The following is a 27063-nucleotide window of genomic DNA, read 5'->3' on the forward strand; positions in this document are numbered from 1 at the left end:
AAAATTTTACTATGCAATTGACGATGTTATGGATGCTGTTCCTTTGGGTACTGCCTGCATGTTGATAATGTTGCTCCTAATCCATTAAGTTTTTACATCATCACCACTTGGGCATGAGTTTGTCGTATTGGGAGAAAACTGTACAAAGGCCATGCACTGTTCCCTGTGAGCACTGAGAATAAATACAGTAGTCCCTGGACTTGGTCTGTGCCTAACACTGCTGGAATGGGTTTGAGCACAGAAGCACCCCAATGTCCGCTAGGCGTAGCTTCAGGCATTGCCCATTGGGTGCTTGGAGATAGGGGAACAGCACTCTTCTACTAGTTCCCACTGGGCTTAAAAGGTCCTTACTGGTTTCAGCTGTGCTTTACTAGCTTTACCTGTGTCTCACTGTTTTCCACTGGTTCCTTACTCGTTTTGGTTGCTCCTTATTGGTTAAGCTGTTTGCAGCTGTTGCCTTATCTGAAAAACTGTGGTTAAAGGGATGTTATAGTTACGATCTAAAAAGCAGTGATCCTTCCCAGTAAGTTTGCTGCGCAACTCCTACCCCATGGACTGATGACATTTATACCCCACCTGATGACCTCACCAGTGACATCACTAACCCATAGTAAAGCTTTCCTTTTCACAAGTTTGCTTTCTGTGGCGCTTCAGCCTTTTCACTCCGTGCTATGTCTGGGAAAGCTGTGGTCTGTCAGGAGAATTTTGCAGCTTTTAGCTTCCACGCAGACCTATCAGGATAACCTTTTTGCTGTAAAAGGAAATGTAACCTTTGGCTTCTTTGTAGTCACGATAACAGCGGTATCTGCTTGTACACGGGCAGATTGTGTTTGCCTCCAATAGCTGTGAGAGTCTCTGATATGTCAGTGTAACTAAAGCATCTCTTTTCTGTGTGTTTTTTTAGGACAGCTGTTAACTTTTAGTGTATCCGTTTTAACCACTCTACGCTACAGATGTTCAGTAGAAACCCAGTTCGAAGTCACTCCCGTTAACATGAGACAGTTTCAGTTGTGTAACTCATTCTTTATACCCATATGGGGTGTAGATTCATACCTTATTTATGTAAAGTATTAAAATAAAAAGGCACGTCTTGCGCACTTCTTGCCCTCCCTAGCCTTTACAAGGGGTGGAGAGCTGCTATCACCTCCCAATACGTCAGTTTTCATTACTCTGGTTTATTAATCCCAATACATGATCATTCCTTTTGGGACTCTGTGGTAATACACCCCACGGGAGCCATTAAACTAGTCAACCAGCGGTGGTTTTCAGATGGCGCTGAACCTGTTGATTTATTAGCATCTTCAGCATCATTATTTTCCATGTCCTCCTTAACCAGTCGATGCTCGTTCGAGGGGCTGCAGCTTTTATTCTCCATTGAATTTCGATGTTAATTTGCTGTCTCGCTGTGAAGCTGCATGCTTTTCAGGCAAGTCTGCAATGAGGGTTTGTTTTGGCTGTCAGCATAACTTAAGCATTTACTCTCCAAGTGATATAAATACGTGAGGCCACATATCTCATTACAGGAGGACGTGTGGCCATGCATGTATGCACCAACCATAACTTCTGTTTTTCTCTCACGTCCCATATTGGAGACCGCTCAGATCCTTATTATGCAGAGAATTCACAGTCTTACACTGGCTTTGCAGCCCTGGAACACCAGAGCACTTCCTTAATATTGAAGATTATATTCTGATACCCACATGGTGTAAAACCGCATACTAGAGACTCCCCAAAGTTGCTTCCATGGTTTCAGTCTATGGCAAAATACTCGGATGCTCAAGAAATTGCATGTTGTTCTCTCGGGTACTGGCTGAGCCTAATTCCTCTACATTACCGGGGCACTGATGGCACAGACATTGATGAACGCCGAAGCCCTTTGATGCAACATCAAGGCATTCAGAGAGGATGGTGCCAAGGCATGAGCAAGCAAAGCCTCAGTGCCACTAAGAATAGGTGTGGGAGAAGGAGGATAAACTAGCAAGCTATTGTTAGGAGCGTCGATCCTGACGTGAACTCAGATCATCTATTTACTATTTCATAGGCGACTCTAATACAATACTACGTCTGCAGACACATTGATCCTGCCTTCTCAGGGTATGCTTTGCCCCACAGGGGCAGTTCCTTGGGATGTCTGGAGTAAGTGCATGTGAAGTGTACAAAAAGGTTGAGGAAGAAGTAGCTGTAGGTATTGCCATCCAAAGGTTAAAAATACCACACTCTGTAAAAGCATTTTCCATTTTCTGCAAATATATGCAGAGATAATATCTCCCCTGTACTGTTTTTGAAACACATCAATGAAATTGATCAATTGTATTGTTTTGTGGCCTTTTTATTCATCATAATATTAATCATTACATTTATTCCCAACTGCCCCAGTCCACTAAGTGAGTTGGTTTGTTTGTCATCAAAGAATGAAGGACAAGCTAGTCAACCCCACCTAAAACGATATCCTTCTGCAGCACCTGTTATTCCAGTAAGCTCCATTTGGTGCCCATTGCAGGCTGCTTAAGCAGTATTTTGTCTCTCTAGACTGGCAAAAAACGGATTCACATAATATCTTGGACCTGTGGGGTAGCCACAAGACCAATCGACTGGGAAAGCTCTTTAGTAGATGAAAAATGGCAAATTAGGCACCACCATTTCAGTGTTCCTTGTCTCTCAGATCACAAGCTCATATAACGCAGCTTTGTTATTTATCTATTTGCATAGCTCTTTTAGAAGTGCTTTTCACTCATTGGTCTACATCCACATGTTCTTTGTTAGATCCTTATACAGTGAAAATGCAAGAAAAAGCCAGTAACATCTTATATTTTCAGTTGGTTTATGATAATGAATGCTCAAGATTTCTAGCAGTGGTTTTGCTTACTATGTTGAATTCTTACTCAACAAGCATAAATATTGGAACAGATTACTAAAAGAAAATTATTTATCTTTTTACAAGACAATGTAATCAACGTTATTGACGAAGAAGGCTTTACTCCGCTGATGTGGGCTGCTGCTCACGGGCAAATCGCTGTTGTGGAATTTCTGCTGCAGAATGTAAGAACAACTCATGCATTTGTTGAATTTTTGATCCACTTGTATTGTTTAATTATAGTTTGATTTGCCTTATCACAAGCCATTCGAAGTGTTGCACAACAAAAATTAAAACATTCATGTTTAAATACATTTCGGATCGCAACTAAACAATGTAAAAATTTGAGATACTTATTTACATCCTTTGTTTTGCTGGACCACATTTAGCAAGAGCATTTTAAAGAAATAGTTACAGCTAGATTACAGTTTCAGGTCCAGTGTGTTAACCAGCTAATGCTTTTTCCTAATTGCCATGTATAGTGTCACTTAAACACAGTTGTGATTTCGAACGTCCTTAGTCATCACCCAGCCTACTGCAGAAGAACAGAATGTGATAGATGGTTTCATCCAGATCAAAGATTTGACAGTACTTTTTTCTGGTGCTATTTGGTTAAGGGCTCCAAAGGACATAACCCCACTGATGTTGGAGGCAAGGACTCCGTCACCTGAGTGAAGCGCTTAAATCCATGTTAGGAGCCTGTGTCACACCATACGCATGCCCAGACGTGGACCAGGTCCAAAGTGTGCTCATCTTTGTAAGGCATCGCCGGAGGAGACCAGGCTGGGCCACCCTCACTGACCTACTACAGTATAGGCTTTTAAAGGTACTGTTTTATAGAAATGTATTTAACCAGTGAGTTGCTCCAGCAATCGAGGGGCGATTGACTTAGTCTGTGCTTTTATAGCAGCTGTTATCTTACAGGAGTTATTCTGGGAAAACGTAAATTGGAACTCGCCAAACAGCCACAAACATAGAACTCTGGAAGGTTTTTTTTTTGAGTAGGCAGTAGGGGTAATAGATAAAGAAATACAACTGGCGGAAAGTTCTCTCTCTCTTACCACCAAAACCCTGGACTTTACGAGGTCATCTGCTAGTCAGTCTAACTCTATGGTCTCTCAGTCCTGTGGCCCTGATTGTGATTAGGCCAAGGCCACTAATCGTGGCTCAGATACTTGCAAGGCAAAATACACCAGATATACTGTTAATACTAATAACGTATCTAATAGTGGTAATAGCAGTTTAACTATGAATGAAAGTCCTAACCAGTGCATCTTAGCCCCTCAACTAATTGGGTCCAGAGTATCTTTATAAACTTAACCCTGATTTGTGGGCTCCCCTCATCACTAATTAACCAGGTGTACCAATCCCGACTGCCCCAGACATGGAGAACATCCATTATTGTGCCTGTTTAAAAAAAAAAAAAAAGGGAATCATCCGAACCCTTTTTGCTGCCGACCTATTCCACAGTGAAGGACATAGTTAGGATCACTTTAGAAAGATTAACTTCATGGGTTGCTGAAACTGGTGTTAGCTCCACATTGCAGTATGGGTTTAGAGCTAGTATAGGGACGATGGAACAATGCCTCAATTGACATATTCTGATATGCAAGTATACCATTGCGAAACAAAGTTTCATCCTTCTAGCCTTTATGGATCTCTCTTGCACTTTCAGTAGTGTGGTACAGTCTAAGCTTTGATCTATATTGGAGTCTATGGGAGTCGAAAAGAGACACGAGTTTCCTGCATGCCTTACACTATGATCACTCTGCCTCAGTCAGATATAGTTTAAATGGATAGCTTATGGAGTCATTCGGCTTGGGTCGGGGGGGTGGACAAGGGTCCGTCACGGCTGTGTCCTTGCTCCAGTTCTCTTTTTATTATATGATAATGGTTTGAAATGGAGTTTTGGCTGCAAAGGCTCATGATATGCCAGTCATTAAGAGCAGGTGTTAATGTATGTGGACAATGTCTTTATTGTCCAGAACGTCCACATTTACTGAATACATGGCCACATTGAATTTGAAAATCAACCCAAGTAAAATCTTTGCTATGGTCTGTGGCCCCAGGAATTGTGAAATGCAGCATTTGTCTTCTCGGGGCAAACCATTTGGGGGAACCAATAGGTTTTCATATCTTGAAGTTAGCTTTGGCTTGCGGAATGCCTGGTCCCCATGTATTTGATGACAAAATTACGCTTTATGAATTCTGTTGGGTTTGTCTGTAATCTTGCATCAAGCATAGGTAAAAAGCCAGTTCCCCCCCCCCCCCCTTCCGGAAGTGTACAGAAGAAAACATATGCCTGTTTTAGCTTGCAGACTGACAAAAGTAGAGTCTGCAGGTGCCTTCTAGATTCCTCCCAGTTGTTATACTTGTGCTATTCACCAGGAGCTCGTACTTGAATATGTGGAAGACCAGATTAATCTGTCCCCCTTGGTATTATAGTGCTCAATCTGGTGTAAACCAACACTTTGTTTAATAAATAGGTTATTGGTGACTGTTTGTTCTGCAATTTGGGTTTTCGGATTCCTTGGTTTGTTTAAATCAAGAGGGCATTTATGAATTTGACCAAACCAACCATCTTTTCTGCGCCACAAGAGTTAACTAAAATGGACAGATCTTGGATCAGAAAGTGTTTTATGGATTTCAGGCAGCAGGAAAGGTAGGTGGTGGAGCTAATTAAGCCTCATAATCAAGAGTATACTTTGATCCACACCAGGCCTGAAGCCATAATCTTGAGTTAGTGACAAATACATGGGGTAGGACGCTCTTAACTAGAGTTAGAGTGGGAATAATTAGATGTCATCTTCAATCTCCTTTAGAGCAGTACAATTCCTCCACCATTCTTGAATATCCTTGTGATAAGGGATCCCCACGGAGTCTGCTGTACTTTGTTTTTTTGTAAATTTTATTTTCATTTCACAAGGACATTTTTAATCCCGAACGTGAAGGGTTCGGGTCTGTCAAAGTGCATATTCGCCTTGTTATAGCTCCAAATGCTCAATACACTCTGATGCCTGTTTTAGTGTGTTCATCTTCCTCAAATGTGCCTTGCTTACTAGCAAATGCTTTTCAGAATCTGGGAGGTATGGCTTATTTTTAATAAAATGTTAGGCACTCTGATATCTATTAATTATGCTGAGTTTGTTGTTTAAAAAAATGACAATGACTTTGTCAGATTTTATTTACTATATATTTATGGACTGTATTTGTTTTTATCATGATTAGCTAATGTTCAAATAAAGCTATTGAGTTCCTTCCTTGGGTGAGGAGGCCAGTCCACCTTCTATGTGCGTTGGGCAAGGGAGTTGTCCCAACCAAACTAAGAGAAAGATCAGTTTATCAACAACTGAAGTATGCACGTAGAGATGATCCCTAGTCAATTTCTTTTCATAGTGGTACTATGTATGATTGTAGAGCACCCAGATGAGCTGTCTCCTTTTCTTTACTCTAAACTGTAGTTTCTTGTTTTATCACTGATTTAAATCCTACATTGACATAGGCTTGTAGCCATCAGCCGAATGTGCAACTTGGCGGAGATGTCCCATTTTTACAATTTGTGTCTTTGCTTGGGTTCTAAGTTTAAGAGTGTTCTATGATAGGGATTCAGAATATCATACTAATACAGCAGTGTGGGTTGAAGGGCAACAACATCAAATGACTTGAAGTTTAGTTGTAGCTTAATTGCACAATTGAGTAACAGTTTGTGTGTGCTACTGTCTCTCCCCATAATGTGCCCCCTGTCCCAACCATATCCTATCAGGCCACCATATAGGAGTGCCACATGTCAATGCCAAGCCACTCTGTTAATTGTAGTGGTTGCAATGTATAGACATCAAACCAGTTAAATAAATGTAAGGATCGCTCTTGTTTCCTGGACTGGTTTTTAGGTTTCTCCTACAGAGAACGTTTACCTATCTGTTGTCGAAAAGGCCTAGATTGTGGACAGCATTATGACTTACAGTGGACATTGTGCCAGCAACTTGCCTACCAGTGGTGGATTTTATTGTCAATCTCGTTTGCTTACTTATTATTCGATGCCTTTCCTTCCTCCCATTATGCTTGGTCCTCCCATGGAGCATAGCTTCTTTACCATTTTTTGATTCAATATCTTGTATCCTTCCACCGCTCACATGCAGGGAACCACTTTTTTCTTTCCGCATTCCATATGAGTGCCTGTGTCTCCCTCATGTTCTGCTTCCCTAAAAAATACCCGTGCTGTGTGTTGCACATCTGTGATCATGCATTCCTTCTTCCTCCCCTCTCTGACTTTTTTTGTTTGTTTTCTATTTGTTTTCTTGACAGCAGCTTGCTGCTTGGTGTTGGTCCTGGTTAAATCCTCTATATGCGGATTTAGAAACCTTTATAGAAGTCAGGGTCCCATCAGTAGGGCAGACCAGCAGGTCCAATCACTGTCGCTTCCGCAGCATGGCGGCTATCCTGTAGTAGCCTTTGGTTCTTTTACAGAAAAGTTAAGAAAAAGTTTTTAAGTTTCAATTGCAGTTGTTTGGCAGGAGGGGTACACTCTAAGAACAACCAATGGTCCAGGACCTGGGGGCTCCTGTTGAGGATTATAACCCACTCTAGCAGAGAAGCAGCAGGGTCCAGGGCAGCTCCACTTGGAATTGGTCAGCAGGAAAGTTGCAGAAAATAGCTTCTGGAAGCTTCGTATGTCCCTGTGTCTCACACATTCCGCCAGCCGACACTACGAGTCACTTCTGGAGTCCAAAGCTCAAGGTGATTTGATACTTCTAGTACGTACCTGGTAAGACACTTACATTTTCCCTCTCCACACCCTGGCATGGATACTGCCTTTTGTTGTGGTGTAGACAAGCTATTTTATTCCCAACTCATTATCACTCTGTTATTGCTACTGACTCTTGGTGTGATCTTGATAAGGCATTTTACTTCCCTCATTCTTACTGCATCCCTTCTGCTGTCTCTTGGTGTTACCTTGGGATCCACATTACTTTTCTGCATGTTACAGGTCAGCTCCATAATGTTCTAGATTTCAGATTTTGGGCTCATGGTCAGCCGGCACCAAGAAAACTCTACTAACTCAGAAAATGTCCGACAACTAGAGGCCCAGGTGAAACCAGTGTGGTTTGGCAAGTGCGGCTCCCAGCACATTTCCATGTCAGAATACCTTTGTAAACATTAAAACTGCCTACCAACACCAAATGTCCCTTTACCTTCCTGGAAATTCAGTACTTGGGTTTGGCCGTCACCCTGGAAGCTCTACCAACCCTGGGAATTTATGAAAACTAGATACCCAGGGGAGTTCAGGTTGGTGGGGCCTGTATGGATCTAGACCCCTTTTCCTACTCAGCTTGCCCTGCAAATATATGGGTCAAAGTAAGAACCAAAAAATACAATTTCCCCCACATTTATGTGAATCAACTCTCAGAAAGTTTCAGCCAGTGGCAAAGTCTTATGACCCTACATTCCCTAATGCACATTACAGAAACAAACCAAAACTGTAACCATGTGATAACCACACAGACCATATATTGCCCCAATTTTGACAAATATCTGGTACTGTTAGCCCACCCACAAATATGGCAAAGTGTTATCATATGGAGAAGAGTGGGAATGCAAGATGCTAGGACATTTACTGATCATTACAAATTCCGAAGTTGTCTGCCATATACCTGAGTTTTTTTTCACCTATACTTTGACAACCGCAGGACATTCGAGTTATGAAAAGGGGTAGGATCAATGCAAGCTTCACAACCCTGGATTACCAACACCCTTGTTATGATTGCCTAGGTGCTTGTAGAACTTGATCTTGAATACTGATGCCATCCTCTTTAAGAAGCAAGAGGAAGGTGGGTGAGAACACTATATATAATTTCTGATGTCCTGCAATATGTACCTGTTACTCCAGTATTGGAACTTTCATAGATTCACATGCTTGAATCATTCCCCGTCGTCGAGATGGGAGCCCCCAGTATATTTAAACAAGTGGTATAAACATAGGTTTAAACCTAAAGACCCTTAGGCCTCTCAGTTTAACACTCTATCAGAGTCATTTTAAGAAAAACGGCCAAACTTCAGGGTCCACTAATCAGGCTACACTACCCTTTAGAACCTTCCTGAAAGAAGCTCCAGCACCTCACATTTTCTACTGCACATCGTGCGAGGGAGTCTCCTCAGAGCTCTGCTCTATTCTTCACATCTTTTGGGATAGCTTCAAGTTTATACTCTTCAAAATTTGTTCTGACTGATTGTGGGTAAGGCCTACAACATGTCTGACAAGGAAAGGAAAGGTTTGTTCAGATCCTGCAAGACCTTTGGGAAAAAGAGATTACACTCTGAAGACCCTCATCAGGACTGCATATACTGCTTTTACCCAGACCACTCTGCCACGGACTGCAAGGTATGATGCACCTTCTCTTCTAAGACCCTGAAGGATAGAGTGGGCAGATTATTAATATGGCTACAGAAACTTAAATCTAGAGATAACCCAGTCTCTGATTCAGACAGTGATGATTCCTCCACATCTTCCAGAATGTAATCTAAGAGACCTAGATCTCATTCAAGATCTTCCTCAGAGCAGCGAAGAAAGACCCACAAAAAGACCACCTCAGGGTCTTAAAGAGGCCGCAGCCCTTCTTCATCACCTCGCAGATTCTCCACAAAAGGGGAAAGAGGACATGTCAGCAGTTCCAAAAGGCCTAGAAAATCATCTTCTGTGTCTCCATCTATATTTTCTGAACCTTACAGAAGGCCCTCTTCTGCTCCTACGGTTGACATACTATTGGCAAAAACGATACCGTCGAAGACATAGTCGTCGACGACAGCGGTGAATGCCATTTCCCCATCCATGACAGTTTCTACATTAATACCATTGACGGCCGCGCTGACGATGACATCGTTGATGACGAGCCTTCCACCATCGACAAGGACAACATTGATGACGTCATAGTCTATGAGGACCTACACGTCATCATCGTCTATGACAGTGACCACAGTCTCATCATTGTCGACGACCCTTTCGACGGTAGCTGCCACCTTGAAGCTGTCAACAGTTAAAATTTCCATGCGGACAACATCGACGACTACATCATCGACAAAGGTGTCTTCGACTACATCGATGAGCGGAAAAATCAGCAGAAGTCAGGAAACAGCAAGAATTACTCCAGAGCATACTTCTCCTAGTAAGATAACCCCTCTAATTCCAGTATATCTTTTGGAGGGTGATGACCATTTGGGACAGCATACAGCCCCTCGCAGTTGAACGTAAAGTATCAGGATGACGATGAGGAGTACAGCGAAACTTATGATCCACAGTACTACTAAGGGGATCAGCCATATCGGGAGGATGTGTATATGCCAAGCTCATCACTAGCTGATCTCGGAGCGATGCTAGCCGACTACAGTAGGCGCTTTCCTCCTCCAGAACAGGTGCAACCGCAACCTCCTTCATTGCCTGTTTCAAGGGTAACCACCCCCCACCAGAGGCCAACCACTCTACCACTAACGAATGTGGCCACACCGGATATGACTATACCACATGACACTGACATTTCAGAGGGAGATCAAGAGGAAGGTGAGCTCCTTCGCAGCCAGTCAGAGTGGGATGAATATAGTATTCCAGCTCCTCCTCCTCCTCCTCCTCATCCTTCTCATCCAGAAGTAGATTCCCCTCCAGATGACATCGGAGGATTCCATAATCTTTTGGAAAGACCAGCTAACCGTTTTGCACTTGCGATGCCATCCAAGCAAACTGATTGATTTCTATATGATTTTTAAAGAACCATTCCAGAAGTCAGTACGCTCCATACCACTGGTCAGTTACATATGGGAGGAAGGTTATGCAAAACCCTGCTACAGTCACAGCAGTACTTCCTCGCTTGGATAAGAAATACAAAGCACCGGAAGATGCCCCAGCATGCTTGACTGGTCACCCCCATCCAGATTCGGTGGTAACACAAGCAGCACAGAGAAGATCCAAAAATCCTTCTGCTCCAATTTCCGCACCTCCTGACAAAGAGGGGAGATGATTAGACAGCATCGGTAAGAGATTTTTATCAATGTCTAGTCCCGCTATAAGAGCGTCTAACTCCTTGGCCGTGTTAACCAGATATGATAGACAATTATGGGCAGACATCGCCCCATATCTTGATCAGTTGCCAGAGGACATTAATTCGGAAGCTAAAGGAGAACGCACATCGGCAGAGATAATAGATTGTGCAATGGACATAGCCACTACTGTGTTTTATTAACTTGCAGGTTCGGCTGTCCTACTGAGGCATGGTTGGTTAAAGGCCACATCATTCCGTCTGGAAGTGCAGAATAATATCCTGGATCTTCCTTTTGATGGTCGAGCACTGTTTGGCAAGCATATTGACGAGGCATTGCAGTCGATTAAAACCAACACAGACACGGCAAGATCTTTGAGGCACTCCAGTTTTGGAGGCCTTCCTTTCGAGCCACGAGAGGGAGTGGAATGCCTTCATATAGGGGAGGCTACCAGCAATTCAGATATCTGTCATTTCCTTCCTCCTTTCAGCAATTTTGTCAACATTACACCCAAAGACAGCCGCCACATGTGGCGTATAGCAGGTCTGCCTCAAGGGGACGGTCAGCTCGTCCAACTAAAGACTCAGCTCGCATGATGTCTCCAATGCTGTGGCTACCCCCAACCATTCCCCCCCACTTCTTGGCGGAAAGATATCTTTGTTTTTCCAGCAATGGCAAACCATAACATCGGACAAGTGGGTCTTACAGCTGATAAAGTGTGGACACACACTAGAGTTTGTCCAAATGCCTCCTCCCAATCCTCCTCGCAGAAGTTCCCCGAAGTATCCAGAACAACTCCAGAGAGAGATCAACAAAATTCTCCTCAGGGCGCAATAGAAAGGGTGCCTCCATCACAGCGAAGAAAAGATTTTTACTCCAGATTCTTTCTCATTTGCAAAAAGTGGAAGGATTGGAGACCGATCCTCGATCTCAGAGAATTAGACACCTACTTGAGAAAACAGTCTTTCCACATGATCGCCCTGCAGGATGTCCTCCTGTGGTTGAACCAGGGAGACTTTGTCTACCCTAGACCTAAAGGATGCGTATTTTCACATCCCCATTCACCCCGCCCACAAACAATATCTGAGATTCATGGTAGCCGGAAGCCATTTTCAATTTCGGGTCCTTCCATTTGGCCAAAAGTTAGCTCCCAGAATATTCACGAAGTGCCTAGTTACTATTGAAGCCTTTCTCAGGAGGAGAAAACATCAAGTATTCCTATACTTAGACGTCTGGCTGATAAAAACAGACACCTATGCTGCAGCACACAGGTCAAGAAGAAAGTGCATGCCTTGCTCAGTAGCTTAGGCCTGACTATCAACTGGGAAAAATCCAAACCTCGACCATCAAGCACGATCACTTTTCTAGGGGCAAAACTGGACGCTAAAGCCACCATGGCCTGCCCCACTGTGGAAAGACAACAGAAACTGCTATCTCTAGCAAAATCAATACAAAGAAAAGAATACATTTCAGTACGCCAGTACAAGTCCTTATTGGGGATGATGTCCTCATACATACCTCTAGTTCCTCTCTGCAGACTCAAAATGTGCCCCCTGCAAGAGCAGATCAATCTACAATGGCTCCAGGTTTCAGGAAGCTTTGAAGATCAGATAAAAATTACTCCAGCAATCGCCGAGGCTCTGCTGTGGTGGTCTCAGAAAAATCATCTTTCTATCGGTCTTCCTTTTCTTCATCGCCTGGCACTGTGGACAATCACCACAGATGCCTCTCTGGAGGGTTGGGGAGCAGTTTTACTAGACATACAGATAAGTGGCAAGTGGCCACTAAATTGCAAACAATGCACATCAATCTACTGGAGCTCAAAGCGGTCCGTCTAGCTTTACAGTATTTCTTCCCAAAGATTACCAGAGCAGAAGGGGTAATAAGAACAGACAGCACCACTATTATGCACTACCTCAACAAACAGGGAGGCACAAGATCTCTTCCTCTCTCCAGGGAAGCTCAGGAGATTTGGAACTGGGCTGTGCAGCATGGCATCCTCCTCACAGCAGTGCCCCTTCCAGACATCCAGAACAGGATAGCAGCCTCGCTCAGCAGGCAAAAATCAATAGGTCACGAATGAGAACTGGACCAGTCCACGGTCAACCACATTTTTTCTCAGCCTCGACCTCTTCGCCAGCCGGTCGAACGCCAAATGCCGATACTTTGCAAGCTGGCATTACCAGAAGGGATCATGGGGGAATGCGTTTGCCATAGCATGGTCAGGAATCTTTGCATACGCTTTTCCGCCAATTCCCTTGGTCCCGAGAGTCCTAACAAAGATGAAGAGCGAACCATGTACACTAATATTAATAGCCCCGTACTGGCATCGTCAACATTGGTTCACAGAGCTTTCTCTCCTGTCAGTGAAGCCTCACATCTCACTAAGAATATCTCTGCATCTGCTAACAATGAACAACAAACAAGTCTTACATCCGAATCCTCAATCAGTGCAGTTATCAGCATGGCTCCTGAGAACCGTGAGATTGCACATCTAAACATTCCGCAGGAGTGCAGGGATATTCTGTCCAAGGCCAGAGCAATTAGCACCAACAAGACTTACTCATGTAAGTGGAAAAGGTTTTGTTTGTAGTGTCATCAGCAACACATTGATCCTCCTTCTTCATCTCCAGAACAGATATTACCTTACTTGCTACATTTAGTGCACTTAGGGCTTGCGCATTCCTCCATAAAGGTTCATCTGGCGGTGATTGCGTCTGATGGACACTCAGAATCTTCACCTTTGCTATGGTCCTCTAGGTTGATTAACCGATTTCTGAAAGGGATTTTCAGTGTGTTTCCACCATTCAGGCCTCCTCCTCCTTCTTGGAATTGAAATATTGTTCTCGGTCAACTTATGAAGCAGCCTTTTGAGCCAATCCATAGAGCTTCTACGAAATTCCTTTCCTGGAAAGTCTCCCTCCTTGTTCCCCTGACATCAACCAGATGAGTAAGTGAGATACAAGCACTTTTCATACAGGTGCCGTTTTTACAGATTAAAAGGATAGAATAATCTTGCACACTAATCCGCGTTTCATTCCAACGGTCCCTTCGGATTTTCATTTGAATGAGCCCTTAGTTTTCAGGACATTCTTTCCAAATCCTTCAACTTCAGTGGAGAGAGCATTACACTCTTTAGACATTAAAAGATGTATTAAATTCTGTTTAGACAGGACTAAACCATTTTGCAAAACCAACCATTTGTGGCTTTCAGTGCACCCAAACGGGACCAACCAATCTCTAAACAGAGCATAGCTAGATGGATCTCCTCAGCAATTCAATTTTTCCATCAGGCGGCGGGCAAGCCACCGCAAAGATCTGTCCATGTGCACTCACCACGGGAAGTTTCCTCTTCAGCAGCGCTGTTTGCAGGTGTACCGCTTCAAGACATTGGTAGAGCAGCAACTTAGAAGAGCTGCCATACGTTTACCAGACACTACTGCTTGGAAACATTATCTCAAGGAGAGGTAGCGGTGGGACAAGCAGTCCTCCGAAATCTTTTCCAGTGAAGGCTAGCTACATCTTTCATCCCACCATCCTAATTTCAGGTATGCGCATTGCCTGTAACAAAGACTTTTGAGGTGCATGCTAAATCCTCATTACTGTGTTACCTATAATGTTGAGAATTTGTTTTCTGTGTATCGGTGTATTCTAACATGCTATTAATGTATGTATTTGCCAAGATAAATACGTAATACAATGTTGTAAAGAAATGGCTCCCTGTTGCAGTTACCCCCCACTTTTTGCCTGATACTGATGCTGACTTGACTGAGAAGTGTGCTGGGACCCTGCTAACCAGGCCCCAGCACCAGTGTTCTTTCACCTAAAATGTACCATTGTTTCCACAATTGGCACACCCTGGCATCCAGATAAGTCACTTGTAACTGGTACCTCTGGTACCAAGGGCCCTGATGCCAGGGAAGGTCTCTAAGGGCTGCAGCATGTATTATGCCACCCTAGAGACCCCTCACTCAGCACAGACACACTGCTTGCCAGCTTGTGTGTGCTAGTGAGGACAAAACGAGTAAGTCGACATGGCACTCCCCTCAGGGTGCCATGCCAGCCTCTCACTGCCTATGCAGTATAGGTAAGACACCCCTCTAGCAGGCCTTACAGCCCTAAGGCAGGGTGCACTATACCATAGGTGAGGGTACCAGTGCATGAGCATGGTACCCCTACAGTGTCTAAACAAAACCTTAGACATTGTAAGTGCAGGGTAGCCATAAGAGTATATGGTCTGGGAGTCTGTCAAACACGAACTCCACAGCACCATAATGGCTACACTGAAAACTGGGAAGTTTGGTATCAAACTTCTCAGCACAATAAATGCACACTGATGCCAGTGTACATTTTATTGCAAAATACACCCCAGAGGGCACCTTAGAGGTGCCCCCTGAAACTTAACCGACTATCTGTGTAGGCTGACTAGTTCCAGCAGCCTGCCACACTAGAGACATGTTGCTGGCCCCATGGGGAGAGTGCCTTTGTCACTCTGAGGCCAGTAACAAAGCCTGCACTGGGTGGAGATGCTAACACCTCCCCCAGGCAGGAGCTGTGACACCTGGCGGTGAGCCTCAAAGGCTCACCCCTTTGTCACAGCCCAGCAGGGCACTCCAGCTTAGTGGAGTTGCCCGCCCCCTCCGGCCACGGCCCCCACTTTTGGCGGCAAGGCTGGAGGGAACAAAGAAAGCAACAAGGAGGAGTCACTGGCCAGTCAGGACAGCCCCTAAGGTGTCCTGAGCTGAGGTGACTCTAACTTTTAGAAATCCTCCATCTTGCAGATGGAGGATTCCCCCAATAGGGTTAGGATTGTGACCCCCTCCCCTTGGGAGGAGGCACAAAGAGGGTGTACCCACCCTCAGGGTTAGTAGCCATTGGCTACTAACCCCCCAGACCTAAACACGCCCTTAAATTTAGTATTTAAGGGCTACCCTGAACCCTAGAAAATTAGATTCCTGCAAACTACAAGAAGAAGGACTGCCTAGCTGAAAACCCCTGCAGAGGAAGACCAGAAGACGACAACTGCCTTGGCTCCAGAAACTCACCGGCCTGTCTCCTGCCTTCCAAAGAACTCTGCTCCAGCGACGCCTTCCAAGGGACCAGCGACCTCTGAATCCTCTGAGGACTGCCCTGCTTCGAAAAAGACAAGAAACTCCCGAGGACAGCGGACCTGCTCCAAAAAGACTGCAACTTTGTTTCAAGAAGCAGCTTTAAAGAACCCTGCAACTCCCCGCAAGAAGCGTGAGACTTGCAACACTGCACCCGGCGACCCCGACTCGGCTGGTGGAGAACCAACACCTCAGGGAGGACCCCCGGACTACTCTACGACTGTGAGTACCAAAACCTGTCCCCCCTGAGCCCCCACAGCGCCGCCTGCAGAGGGAATCCCGAGGCTTCCCCTGACCGCGACTCTCTGAAACCTAAGTCCCGACGCCTGGAAAAGACCCTGCACCCGCAGCCCCCAGGACCTGAAGGACCGGACTTTCACTGGAGAAGTGACCCCCAGGAGTCCCTCTCCCTTGCCCAAGTGGAGGTTTCCCCGAGGAAGCCCCCCCTTGCCTGCCTGCAGCGCTGAAGAGATCCGTTGATCTCTCATAAACTAACATTGCAAACCCGACGCTTGTTTCTACACTGCACCCGGCCGCCCCCGCGCTGCTGAGGGTGAAATTTCTGTGTGGGCTTGTGTCCCCCCCGGTGCCCTACAAAACCCCCCTGGTCTGCCCTCCGAAGACGCGGGTACTTACCTGCAAGCAGACCGGAACCGGGGCACCCCCCTTCTCTCCATTCTAGCCTATGCGTTTTGGGCACCACTTTGAACTCTGCACCTGACCGGCCCTGAGCTGCTGGTGTGGTGACTTTGGGGTTGCTCTGAACCCCCAACGGTGGGCTACCTTGGACCAAGAACTGAACCCTGTAAGTGTCTTACTTACCTGGTAAAACTAACAAAAACTTACCTCCCCCAGGAACTGTGAAAATTGCACTAAGTGTCCACTTTTGAAATAGCTATTTGTGAATAACTTGAAAAGTATACATGCAATTGAAATGATTCAAAGTTCCTAATGTACTTACCTGCAATACCTTTCCAACAAGATATTACATGTTAAATTTGAACCTGTGGTTCTTAAAATAAACTAAGAAAATATATTTTTCTATAACAAAACCTATTGGCTGGATTTGTCTCTGAGTGTGTGTACCTCATTTATTGTCTATGTGTATGTACAACAAATGCTTAACACTACTCCTTGGATAAGCCTACTGCTCGACCACTCTACCACAAAATAGAGCATTAGTATTATCTATTTTTACCACTATTTTACCTCTAAGGGGAACCCTTGGACTCTGTGCATGCTATTCCTTACTTTGAAATAGCACATACAGAGCCAACTTCCTACATTGGTGGATCAGCGGTGGGGTACAAGACTTTGCATTTGCTGGACTACTCAGCCAATACCTGATCACACGACAAATTCCAAAATTGTCATTAGAAATTGATTTTTGCAATTTGAAAAGTTTTCTAAATTCTTAAAAGACCTGCTAGGGCCTTGTGTTAGATCCTGTTTAGCATTTCTTTTAGAGTTTAAAAGTTTGTAAAAGTTTGAATTAGAACCTAGAACTAGTTGTAGATTCTTAAAAAGTATTCCAACTTTTAGAAGCAAAATGTCTAGCACAGATGTGACTGTGGTGGAACTCGACACCACACCTTACCTCCATCTTAAGATGAGGGAGCTAAGGTCACTCTGTAAAATAAAGAAAATAACAATGGGCCCCAAACCTACCAAAATACAGCTCCAGGAGCTTTTGGCAGAGTTTGAAAAGGCCAACCCCTCTGAGGGTGGCAACTCAGAGGAAGAGGATAGTGACTTGGAGGAAAATTCCCCCCTACCAGTCCTATCTAGGGATAACAGGGTCTCTCAAACCCTGACTCCAAAAATAATAGTCAGAGATGCTGGTTCCCTCACAGGAGAGACCAACACCTCTGAAATCACTGAGGATAACTCCAGTGAAGAGGACATCCAGTTAGCCAGGATGGCCAAAAGATTGGCTTTGGAAAGACAGATCCTAGCCATAGAGAGGGAAAGACAAGAGATGGGCCTAGGACCCATCAATGGTGGCAGCAACATAAATAGGGTCAGAGATTCTCCTGACATGTTGAAAATCCCTAAAGGGATTGTAACTAAATATGAAGATGGTGATGACATCACCAAATGGTTCACAGCTTTTGAGAGGGCTTGTGTAACCAGAAAAGTGAACAGATCTCACTGGGGTGCTCTCCTTTGGGAAATGTTCACAGGAAAGTGTAGGGATAGACTCCTCACACTCTCTGGAAAAGATGCAGAATCTTATGACCTCATGAAGGGTACCCTGATTGAGGGCTTTGGATTCTCCACTGAGGAGTATAGGATTAGATTCAGGGGGGCTCAAAAATCCTCGAGCCAGACCTGGGTTGACTTTGTAGACTACTCAGTAAAAACACTGGATGGTTGGGTAACTGGAAATGAAGTGTATGACTATGTTGGGCTTTATAATTTGTTTATGAAAGAACACATTTTAAGTAACTGCTTCAATGAAAAGTTGCATCAGTATCTGGTAGACCTAGGTCCAATTTCTCCCCAAGAATTGGGAAAGAAGGCAGACCACTGGGTCAAGACTAGGGTAACCAAAACTTCCACTGGGGGTGACCAAAAGAAAGGGGTTACAAAGCCTCCCCAGGAGAAAGTGGGTGACACTAGAAACAAAGAAAAAGAGTCCCCTGTAGGCCCCCAAAAACCAGACCAGGTGGGTGGGCCCAGAGACACAACCCAAAACAAAGGTGGGTACCAGGGTAAGAGCTGGGATGCCACTAAGGCATGGTGCCATAACTGTAAACAGACAGGGCACCACACCAAGGACACTTCTTGTCCCAAAAACAAACCCCCTAGCAAAATCCCAGGGGTAACCAGTGTAGCCATTGGAGATGACTCCTCAGATGAGGAGGTCTTCATAGCCTTCAACTGGAAAACGGGCCCAACAGGTGAGTTGGAGATTCCAGAGGGAAGTAGACACTTCCACCACCTACAGGTGAATGGAATCCCAGCCACTGCCCTGAGAGACACTTGTGCCAGTCACACTATTGTGCATGACAGGCTGGTGCTCTCAAACCAGTACATCCCAGGTGAGATGGCCAGAGTAAGAGTTAGCCCAGACAGGGTCACCAATAGGCCTGTGGCTTTTGTGCCCATAGAAGTGGGTGGAACTTTTAGCTGGAGAAGGGTGGTAGTCAGTACAGACCTCCCCCTTGATTGTCTCCTTGGAAATGACTACCCAGAGGTTAGTCAGAGCCTAAGAGAAGAACTGGTCCAGGGCCAGTCCTCTCCCAAGGATTCTGGAGTGCCTGCCTCTGCAGTAAATGCAAGTAGGCCCCAGAAGAAAAAGAAACAGAGTAGGAAAGGTGGACAACCTTTAGCCAAGGTTCCAGCAAGCCAAGGAGATTCTGCTCCAGTAGGGGAGAACTCCAAAAATGGCTCTGATAAAGTCCAACCTGACCCACAAGAAGTCCTGGCTAGTCAGGCAACTGTTAAGCCTGAGTGGGTGGCTCCTCAGCTAACAGAAGAAAGAGTGGAAGAAGGGTGTTTACTACAAGATGTGGTAACCCCCCACTCTAATACAGCAGACAGGCACCCTGAACCCAAAGAAGCCTGTAACTTAGCCCCTTCCCTTGTAGGTGAAGAGCTAAAGGTGTGGTTCTGGGCACTGACAGCTGTCAGTGGCCTCTGCTGGGTGTTAGCCTTTATGGCTGCACTATCCTTGGCATGGTGGTCAGACCCCATGCCAAATAGCAAGTTAGGCCCCCTGACCCTGTTGGTCATGGTGGGGTTACTCCAGCTCTGGGTAACCTCTTTGGGTAAGCTAGGGGTGACCCTGGCTAAGATAAGATTAGCAGAGGTGGATACCTCTAACCCCAAAATAGAGAGAATGGGTGAAGACATAAAAAGCACAGACAAGAGGCAGTTCAGACTAGGTCCTATCACTGTGGATGTGGGTCAGTTCCCCAGAGGGAATGACCTGAACAGGAGGATGTAAGGCAGAGTAGGCCCTGCAACAAACCAGCCTATTTCCTCTACTCTTCCTCGCCTGACAGACTAGGAAGACTCTCCCAGCTTTGGCTGAGTCTCCTGGCCTGTGGGCTGGGGGGGGCTTGTGTAAAGAAATGGCTCCCTGTTGCAGTTACCCCCCACTTTTTGCCTGATACTGATGCTGACTTGACTGAGAAGTGTGCTGGGACCCTGCTAACCAGGCCCCAGCACCAGTGTTCTTTCACCTAAAATGTACCATTGTTTCCACAATTGGCACACCCTGGCATCCAGATAAGTCCCTTGTAACTGGTACCTCTGGTACCAAGGGCCCTGATGCCAGGGAAGGTCTCTAAGGGCTGCAGCATGTATTATGCCACCCTAGAGACCCCTCACTCAGCACAGACACACTGCTTACAAGCCTGTGTGTGCTAGTGAGAACAAAATGAGTAAGTCGACATGGCACTCCCCTCAGGGTGCCATGCCAGCCTCTCACTGCCTATGCAGTATAGGTAAGACACCCCTCTAGCAGGCCTTACAGCCCTAAGGCAGGGTGCACTATACCATAGGTGAGGGTACCAGTGCATGAGCATGGTACCCCTACAGTGTCTAAACAAAACCTTAGACATTGTAAGTGCAGGGTAGCCATAAGAGTATATGGTCTGGGAGTCTGTCAAACACGAACTCCACAGCACCATAATGGCTACACTGAAAACTGGGAAGTTTGGTATCAAACTTCTCAGCACAATAAATGCACACTGATGCCAGTGTACATTTTATTGCAAAATACACCCCAGAGGGCACCTTAGAGGTGCCCCCTGAAACTTAACCGACTATCTGTGTAGGCTGACTAGTTCCAGCAGCCTGCCACACTAGAGACATGTTGCTGGCCCCATGGGGAGAGTGCCTTTGTCACTCTGAGGCCAGTAACAAAGCCTGCACTGGGTGGAGATGCTAACACCTCCCCCAGGCAGGAGCTGTGACACCTGGCGGTGAGCCTCAAAGGCTCACCCCTTTGTCACAGCCCAGCAGGGCACTCCAGCTTAGTGGAGTTGCCCGCCCCCTCCGGCCACGGCCCCCACTTTTGGCGGCAAGGCTGGAGGGAACAAAGAAAGCAACAAGGAGGAGTCACTGGCCAGTCAGGACAGCCCCTAAGGTGTCCTGAGCTGAGGTGACTCTAACTTTTAGAAATCCTCCATCTTGCAGATGGAGGATTCCCCCAATAGGGTTAGGATTGTGACCCCCTCCCCTTGGGAGGAGGCACAAAGAGGGTGTACCCACCCTCAGGGCTAGTAGCCATTGGCTACTAACCCCCAGACCTAAACACGCCCTTAAATTTAGTATTTAAGGGCTACCCTGAACCCTAGAAAATTAGATTCCTGCAAACTACAAGAAGAAGGACTGCCTAGCTGAAAACCCCTGCAGAGGAAGACCAGAAGACGACAACTGTCTTGGCTCCAGAAACTCACCGGCCTGTCTCCTGCCTTCCAAAGAACTCTGCTCCAGCGACGCCTTCCAAGGGACCAGCGACCTCTGAATCCTCTGAGGACTGCCCTGCTTCGAAAAAGACAAGAAACTCCAGAGGACAGCGGACCTGCTCCAAAAAGACTGCAACTTTGTTTCAAGAAGCAGCTTTAAAGAACCCTGCAACTCCCCGCAAGAAGCGTGAGACTTGCAACACTGCACCCGGCGACCCCGACTCGGCTGGTGGAGAACCAACACCTCAGGGAGGACCCCCGGACTACTCTACGACTGTGAGTACCAAAACCTGTCCCCCCTGAGCCCCCACAGCGCCGCCTGCAGAGGGAATCCCGAGGCTTCCCCTGACCGCGACTCTCTGAAACCTAAGTCCCGACGCCTGGAAAAGACCCTGCACCCGCAGCCCCCAGGACCTGAAGGACCGGACTTTCACTGGAGAAGTGACCCCCAGGAGTCCCTCTCCCTTGCCCAAGTGGAGGTTTCCCCGAGGAAGCCCCCCCTTGCCTGCCTACAGCGCTGAAGAGATCCGTTGATCTCTCATAAACTAACATTGCAAACCCGACGCTTGTTTCTACACTGCACCCGGCCGCCCCCGCGCTGCTGAGGGTGAAATTTCTGTGTGGGCTTGTGTCCCCCCCGGTGCCCTACAAAACCCCCCTGGTCTGCCCTCCGAAGACGCGGGTACTTACCTGCAAGCAGACCGGAACCGGGGCACCCCCCTTCTCTCCATTCTAGCCTATGCGTTTTGGGCACCACTTTGAACTCTGCACCTGACCGGCCCTGAGCTGCTGGTGTGGTGACTTTGGGGTTGCTCTGAACCCCCAACGGTGGGCTACCTTGGACCAAGAACTGAACCCTGTAAGTGTCTTACTTACCTGGTAAAACTAACAAAAACTTACCTCCCCCAGGAACTGTGAAAATTGCACTAAGTGTCCACTTTTGAAATAGCTATTTGTGAATAACTTGAAAAGTATACATGCAATTGAAATGATTCAAAGTTCCTAATGTACTTACCTGCAATACCTTTCCAACAAGATATTACATGTTAAATTTGAACCTGTGGTTCTTAAAATAAACTAAGAAAAGATATTTTTCTATAACAAAACCTATTGGCTGGATTTGTCTCTGAGTGTGTGTACCTCATTTATTGTCTATGTGTATGTACAACAAATGCTTAACACTACTCCTTGGATAAGCCTACTGCTCGACCACTCTACCACAAAATAGAGCATTAGTATTATCTATTTTTACCACTATTTTACCTCTAAGGGGAACCCTTGGACTCTGTGCATGCTATTCCTTACTTTGAAATAGCACATACAGAGCCAACTTCCTACAAATGTGCATCAATACTGCTTACTACTCTGATTCAAGCATGTGAATCTATGAAAGTTCCAATACTGGAGAAAGAAAATTAGTTACTTACCTGTAACTTTAGTTCTCCAGTATTGGAATCTTTCATAGATTCACATGTGACCCAATCAATTAATCAGTAATTTGTTAAGCGCGCTACTTACCCGGTAGGGTCTCAAGGTTGCTACTGCTCGAAGAGCCAGGTCTTGAGGTGCTTCTTGAAGGTCAGGAGGTCCTGGGTCAGATGTAGGTTGACTGGGAGGGAGTTCCAGGTTTTGGCAGCAAGGTGGGAGAAGGATCTGCCGCCGACTGTGGTGCATTGGACGCGTGGAACGGTGGCGAGGGCGAGGTTGGCGTAGCGGAACTGGCATGGCGGGTGTAGAAGTTGAGGCGCTCGTTGAGGTAGGCAGGTCTGGCATCGTGGAGATCCTTATGGGCATCGATCAGGAGTTTGAAGGTGATCCTTTTGTTGACGGGGAGCCAGTGGAGGTCTCTGAGGGGGGCTGAGATGTGTTTGTGGCGAGAGAGGTTGAGGATGACCCGTGCTGAGGTGTTCTGGATACGCTGAAGTTTTCTCTGGAGCTTGGTAGTTCTTCCCGCGTAGAGTGCGTTACTGTAGTCCAGTCTGCTGCTGACAAGGGTGTGGGTGACTGTTCATCTGGTTTCAATGGGAATCCATCTGAAGGTCTTGCGAAGCATGAGGAAGAGATGGCGTTGACTTGCTGGGTCATAGTGAGCGATGAGTCCAGTATGAAGCCGAGGTTGCGTGCGTAGGTGGTGGGCGTTGGAGCGGTTCCCAACGTGGCAGGCCACCAGGAGTCCTCCCATGCTGCTTTGTTGGAACCAAAGATGATGATCTCGGTTTTCTCCGAGTTCAGTTTGAGGCAGCCTTCCTCCATCCAGTTGGCGATGGCATGGAGTCCAGTGTGGAGGTTGTGGCGGATTCCAGCGTAGTGGAGGCGTCTGCGATGTGTGTGGTGACAGACAGTATCGAAGGCTGCGGAAAGGTCAAGGAGGATGATGGCAACAGTTTCACCTTTGTCGAGCCTGCTCCTGATGTTGTCGGTGGCAGCGATAAGGCCGGTCTCGGTGCTGCGCTTCTTGCGGAAGCCAGACTGGGAGATGTCAAGTAGTTGTTGTTCTCCAGGAAGCGAGATAGCTGGCTGTTGACTATTTTCTCGATGACCTTTGCAGGGAAGGGGAGTAGGGAGATGGGCCGGTAGTTTTTGAGGTCTTCGGGGTCGGCTTTGGGCTTTTTGAGCAGGGTGTTGACTTTGGCGTGTTTCCAGCTCTCCGGGAAAATGGCGGTTTCGAAGGAGCTGTTGATGATGGTCCGGAGATGGGGGAGGGGTGATTTGGCTGGCTTTATTGAAGACGTGGTGAGGGCAGGGGTCGGCGGGTGATCCCGAGTGGATGGTGCTCATGGTCTTGGTCGTTTTTTTGTCGTTGGTGTGAGTCCAAGCATTCAGGGTGTTGGTGCGGATGGGTGTGTTGGGGTCGGCGTTGGCAGTGGTGGTGGTGGGAAGCGGCGTTGTGAAGCGTTCATGGATGTCTGTGATCTTGCGGTGAAAAAAGGTGGCGAGGGAGTCGCAGAGGTCTTGCGAGTGAGGGGGGTCGGCAGAGCAGGATTTGGGGTTGGTGAGTTCCTTGATGATGTTGAAGAGCTCCTTGCTGTTGTGTGCGTTGTTGTCAATTCATCCTTTGTAGAAAGCTCTTTTTGATGGTCCGGATGAGCTGGTGATGTTTGCGTATGGCTGATTTGAGGGTGGCGTGGTTGCTTTCTGTTTGCTCTTGGCACCAGATCTTCTTGGCTTTCCGGCATTCCTTCTTGGAGGCTTGAAGGACTGCGGTGAACCAGGGAGCTTTGTTGCTGGTGTGGGTGTTGGCGGTTTTTCTGAGTGGAGTGAGGGTGTTGGAGCAGTCATCGAGCCATTGCTTGAGGTTGAGAGCGGCGGTGTTGGGGTCGCTGGTGTAGGGTGGAGGGGCGTGGTCGAGGGTGGAGATCAGTTGGTCCTTGGAGATCTTGTTCCACTTGCGGTGAGGGGTCTGATGCTGTTGGTGGTGGACGGTGGGTTTCTGGAAGGAGAAATGGGCACAGCGGTGGTCGGTCCAGTGGAGTTCGGTGGTGTGGGTGAAGATGATGTGGCTGCTTTTGGAGAAGATGGCGTTGTGTGTGTGGCCGGCTGAGGGTCCAGGCATTCCCGGAGAAGCTCACCTTCACCTCTCTTTTCTCTTTTTACATCTTATACTCACTTGTGCTTTGAAAATCTGAGGTGCTGGAGCTTCTCTCAAGAAGGTTCTAAAGGGTGGTGTCGTCTGATTGGTGGACCCTGAAATGTGGTCCTTTTTCTTAAAATGACTCTGATAGAGTGTTAAACTGAGAGGCCTTAGGGTCTTTAGGTTTAAACCTATGTTAATACTACGTGGTTAAATATACCGGGGGCTCCTATTTTGATGACTGGGAATGATTCAAGCATGTGAATCTATGAAAAATTCCAATTCTGGAGAACTAAAGTTACAGGTAAGTAACTCATTTTCTTATTTAATCTATGTCGGAAATTTTGTAGTTCATGTGGAACATCTAATCTTACTCTTCTGTTCTACAACCTGTATTTGTATCTTACTTGTAGTCATTCATACGTAGCATTGACTCCTCTGACATTTATTCAAATGTATCAGAAGTAGTGTTAAAATTAGTGTGTATTTCCCAGGGACTTGTTATGCCACGATCTCTTTCTTAACGCCATGCATTTTTAATTTTCTCTGCAGTACTTCCTCTTCCTATAGCAAATTGTAGACTATACAATTGCAGATTGACAATAGATAAATATGTTAGTTCAGAAATGCTCATTATTTTGCTTCTGTTAAAATTCAGTATTTGCCCAAATACTTAATACTCTGGTTCGTGTATCCCTAAATTAGGAAGCCCTGTGCTTGACAGGAATATCTGTTTGCTTTCTTCATACATCATTAAATGACATAGTTAAATTTAATATAGTTATAAAATGTTTAGTAAAATGAACTCATGGGTTCCCAGGAACCTCTTCTCTGTTACCCAGTTGGCATAAATGTTAAACACTAGGCCATTAAAAAACCTATAAATATGTGATGTTTTTGTTTACTTGCTAGTGTGCAAGGATTACCTTATTTTTACTGAATGTTGTCCTGAGAACCACACAAAATGTACTGTGTAGAGTAAGAGACATTGATCATCTTTTATATGGCAAGAGAGGCCCTAATTGAAGAAATTACCATCTGGAACCTTTGTAAATCTGTGGCTTGCAAGTAGTGAGGTACCTGCTTACGTAGGTCATTGTGTGCAGATAAATGTCGATTTACCTTTGGTTGGCAGCTTGTGGTCTTGAAAACATTAAAGATTAACTTGATGCTAGAATATGCTACGGATGCATATTCCTGTCATAGCTCTAATCCCAGTTTTTTGTTATTTTTCTGCATTATGTTATGTTTGAACTGTTTAATCCGTAGTTTAAACTATTTAGCACTGGATTTCCTTTTAGTCACAAATAAGTCTAAGGGGAAATGTTATGGAAAGAAGGAAGAAGAATAACAAAGTAGCAAGTTATTGCAGGCTTACCAGGAGTTCCAGAACTTCCTGTATGAAGGATAGTCTTACTTGCACAACCTTAATAAATACATATTAAGGGTCCGTCCATAGGTGTGTTCATGTGTTACTGTCTAAATGTAAGAATTTTAAGATGATCTTCAATTAAAACATACAACTTTTTTTTCCAATAGGGTGCAGATCCACACATTCTTGGGAAAGGAAGAGAGAGTGCACTGTCATTAGCTTGTAGTAAAGGATACACTGATATTGTCAAAATGCTGATTGATTGTGGAGTTGATGTAAATGAATACGATTGGGTAAGTCTACTTTAAACATGAATGGGAGGACTCTTTGAATAGTTAAAACAGGCTTTTACTTGTGCATTCTTTTTTTCACAGGGTCTTAAAAATACAGAGCCAAGCAGCACCATTTAGGTTCCTTTCCACATATTCATATGATTCTACTTGCTGTCTTTTGTATGTTGAATGCCAAGATTTACCATTGGAGCCAATTGGTCCTGCTGAAGTGAAGTCTGCTAGGAGATTATTAAAGTACCAACTTTCTGATGGGTACTTATAACTGCAGATTCCTCATATTGTTAATATCCCCTCCAGGTGTCAAACTAGATCTGGAAACTCAAAATCTATACTCCAGCACACCAGTAGGTGGCATAGTGAAGCTCTGTACCAACATTGTTCCACTTTGGACGTGAGGAGTGGGACTGCATTTAAGCGCCA

The 27063-nt window shown here is 45.7% G+C and overlaps 1 protein-coding gene across 2 annotated transcripts in view; it reads left to right on the plus strand.

Annotated features, from left to right (window-relative positions):
* Window positions 1-27063, plus strand: part of ANKRA2 (ankyrin repeat family A member 2) — a 105605-nt gene that overhangs the window by 51724 nt on the left and 26818 nt on the right. For both annotated transcript variants that reach the window (XM_069224014.1, XM_069224023.1), the window contains 2 exons: window positions 2942-3039; window positions 26518-26643. In XM_069224014.1, the coding sequence (XP_069080115.1) occupies window positions 2942-3039; window positions 26518-26643 (224 nt within the window). The remainder of the gene's footprint in view (window positions 1-2941; window positions 3040-26517; window positions 26644-27063) is intronic.

This window comes from Pleurodeles waltl, chromosome 1_1 (genome assembly GCF_031143425.1).
Source record: "Pleurodeles waltl isolate 20211129_DDA chromosome 1_1, aPleWal1.hap1.20221129, whole genome shotgun sequence".
Taxonomy (NCBI): Eukaryota; Metazoa; Chordata; class Amphibia; order Caudata; family Salamandridae; genus Pleurodeles; species Pleurodeles waltl.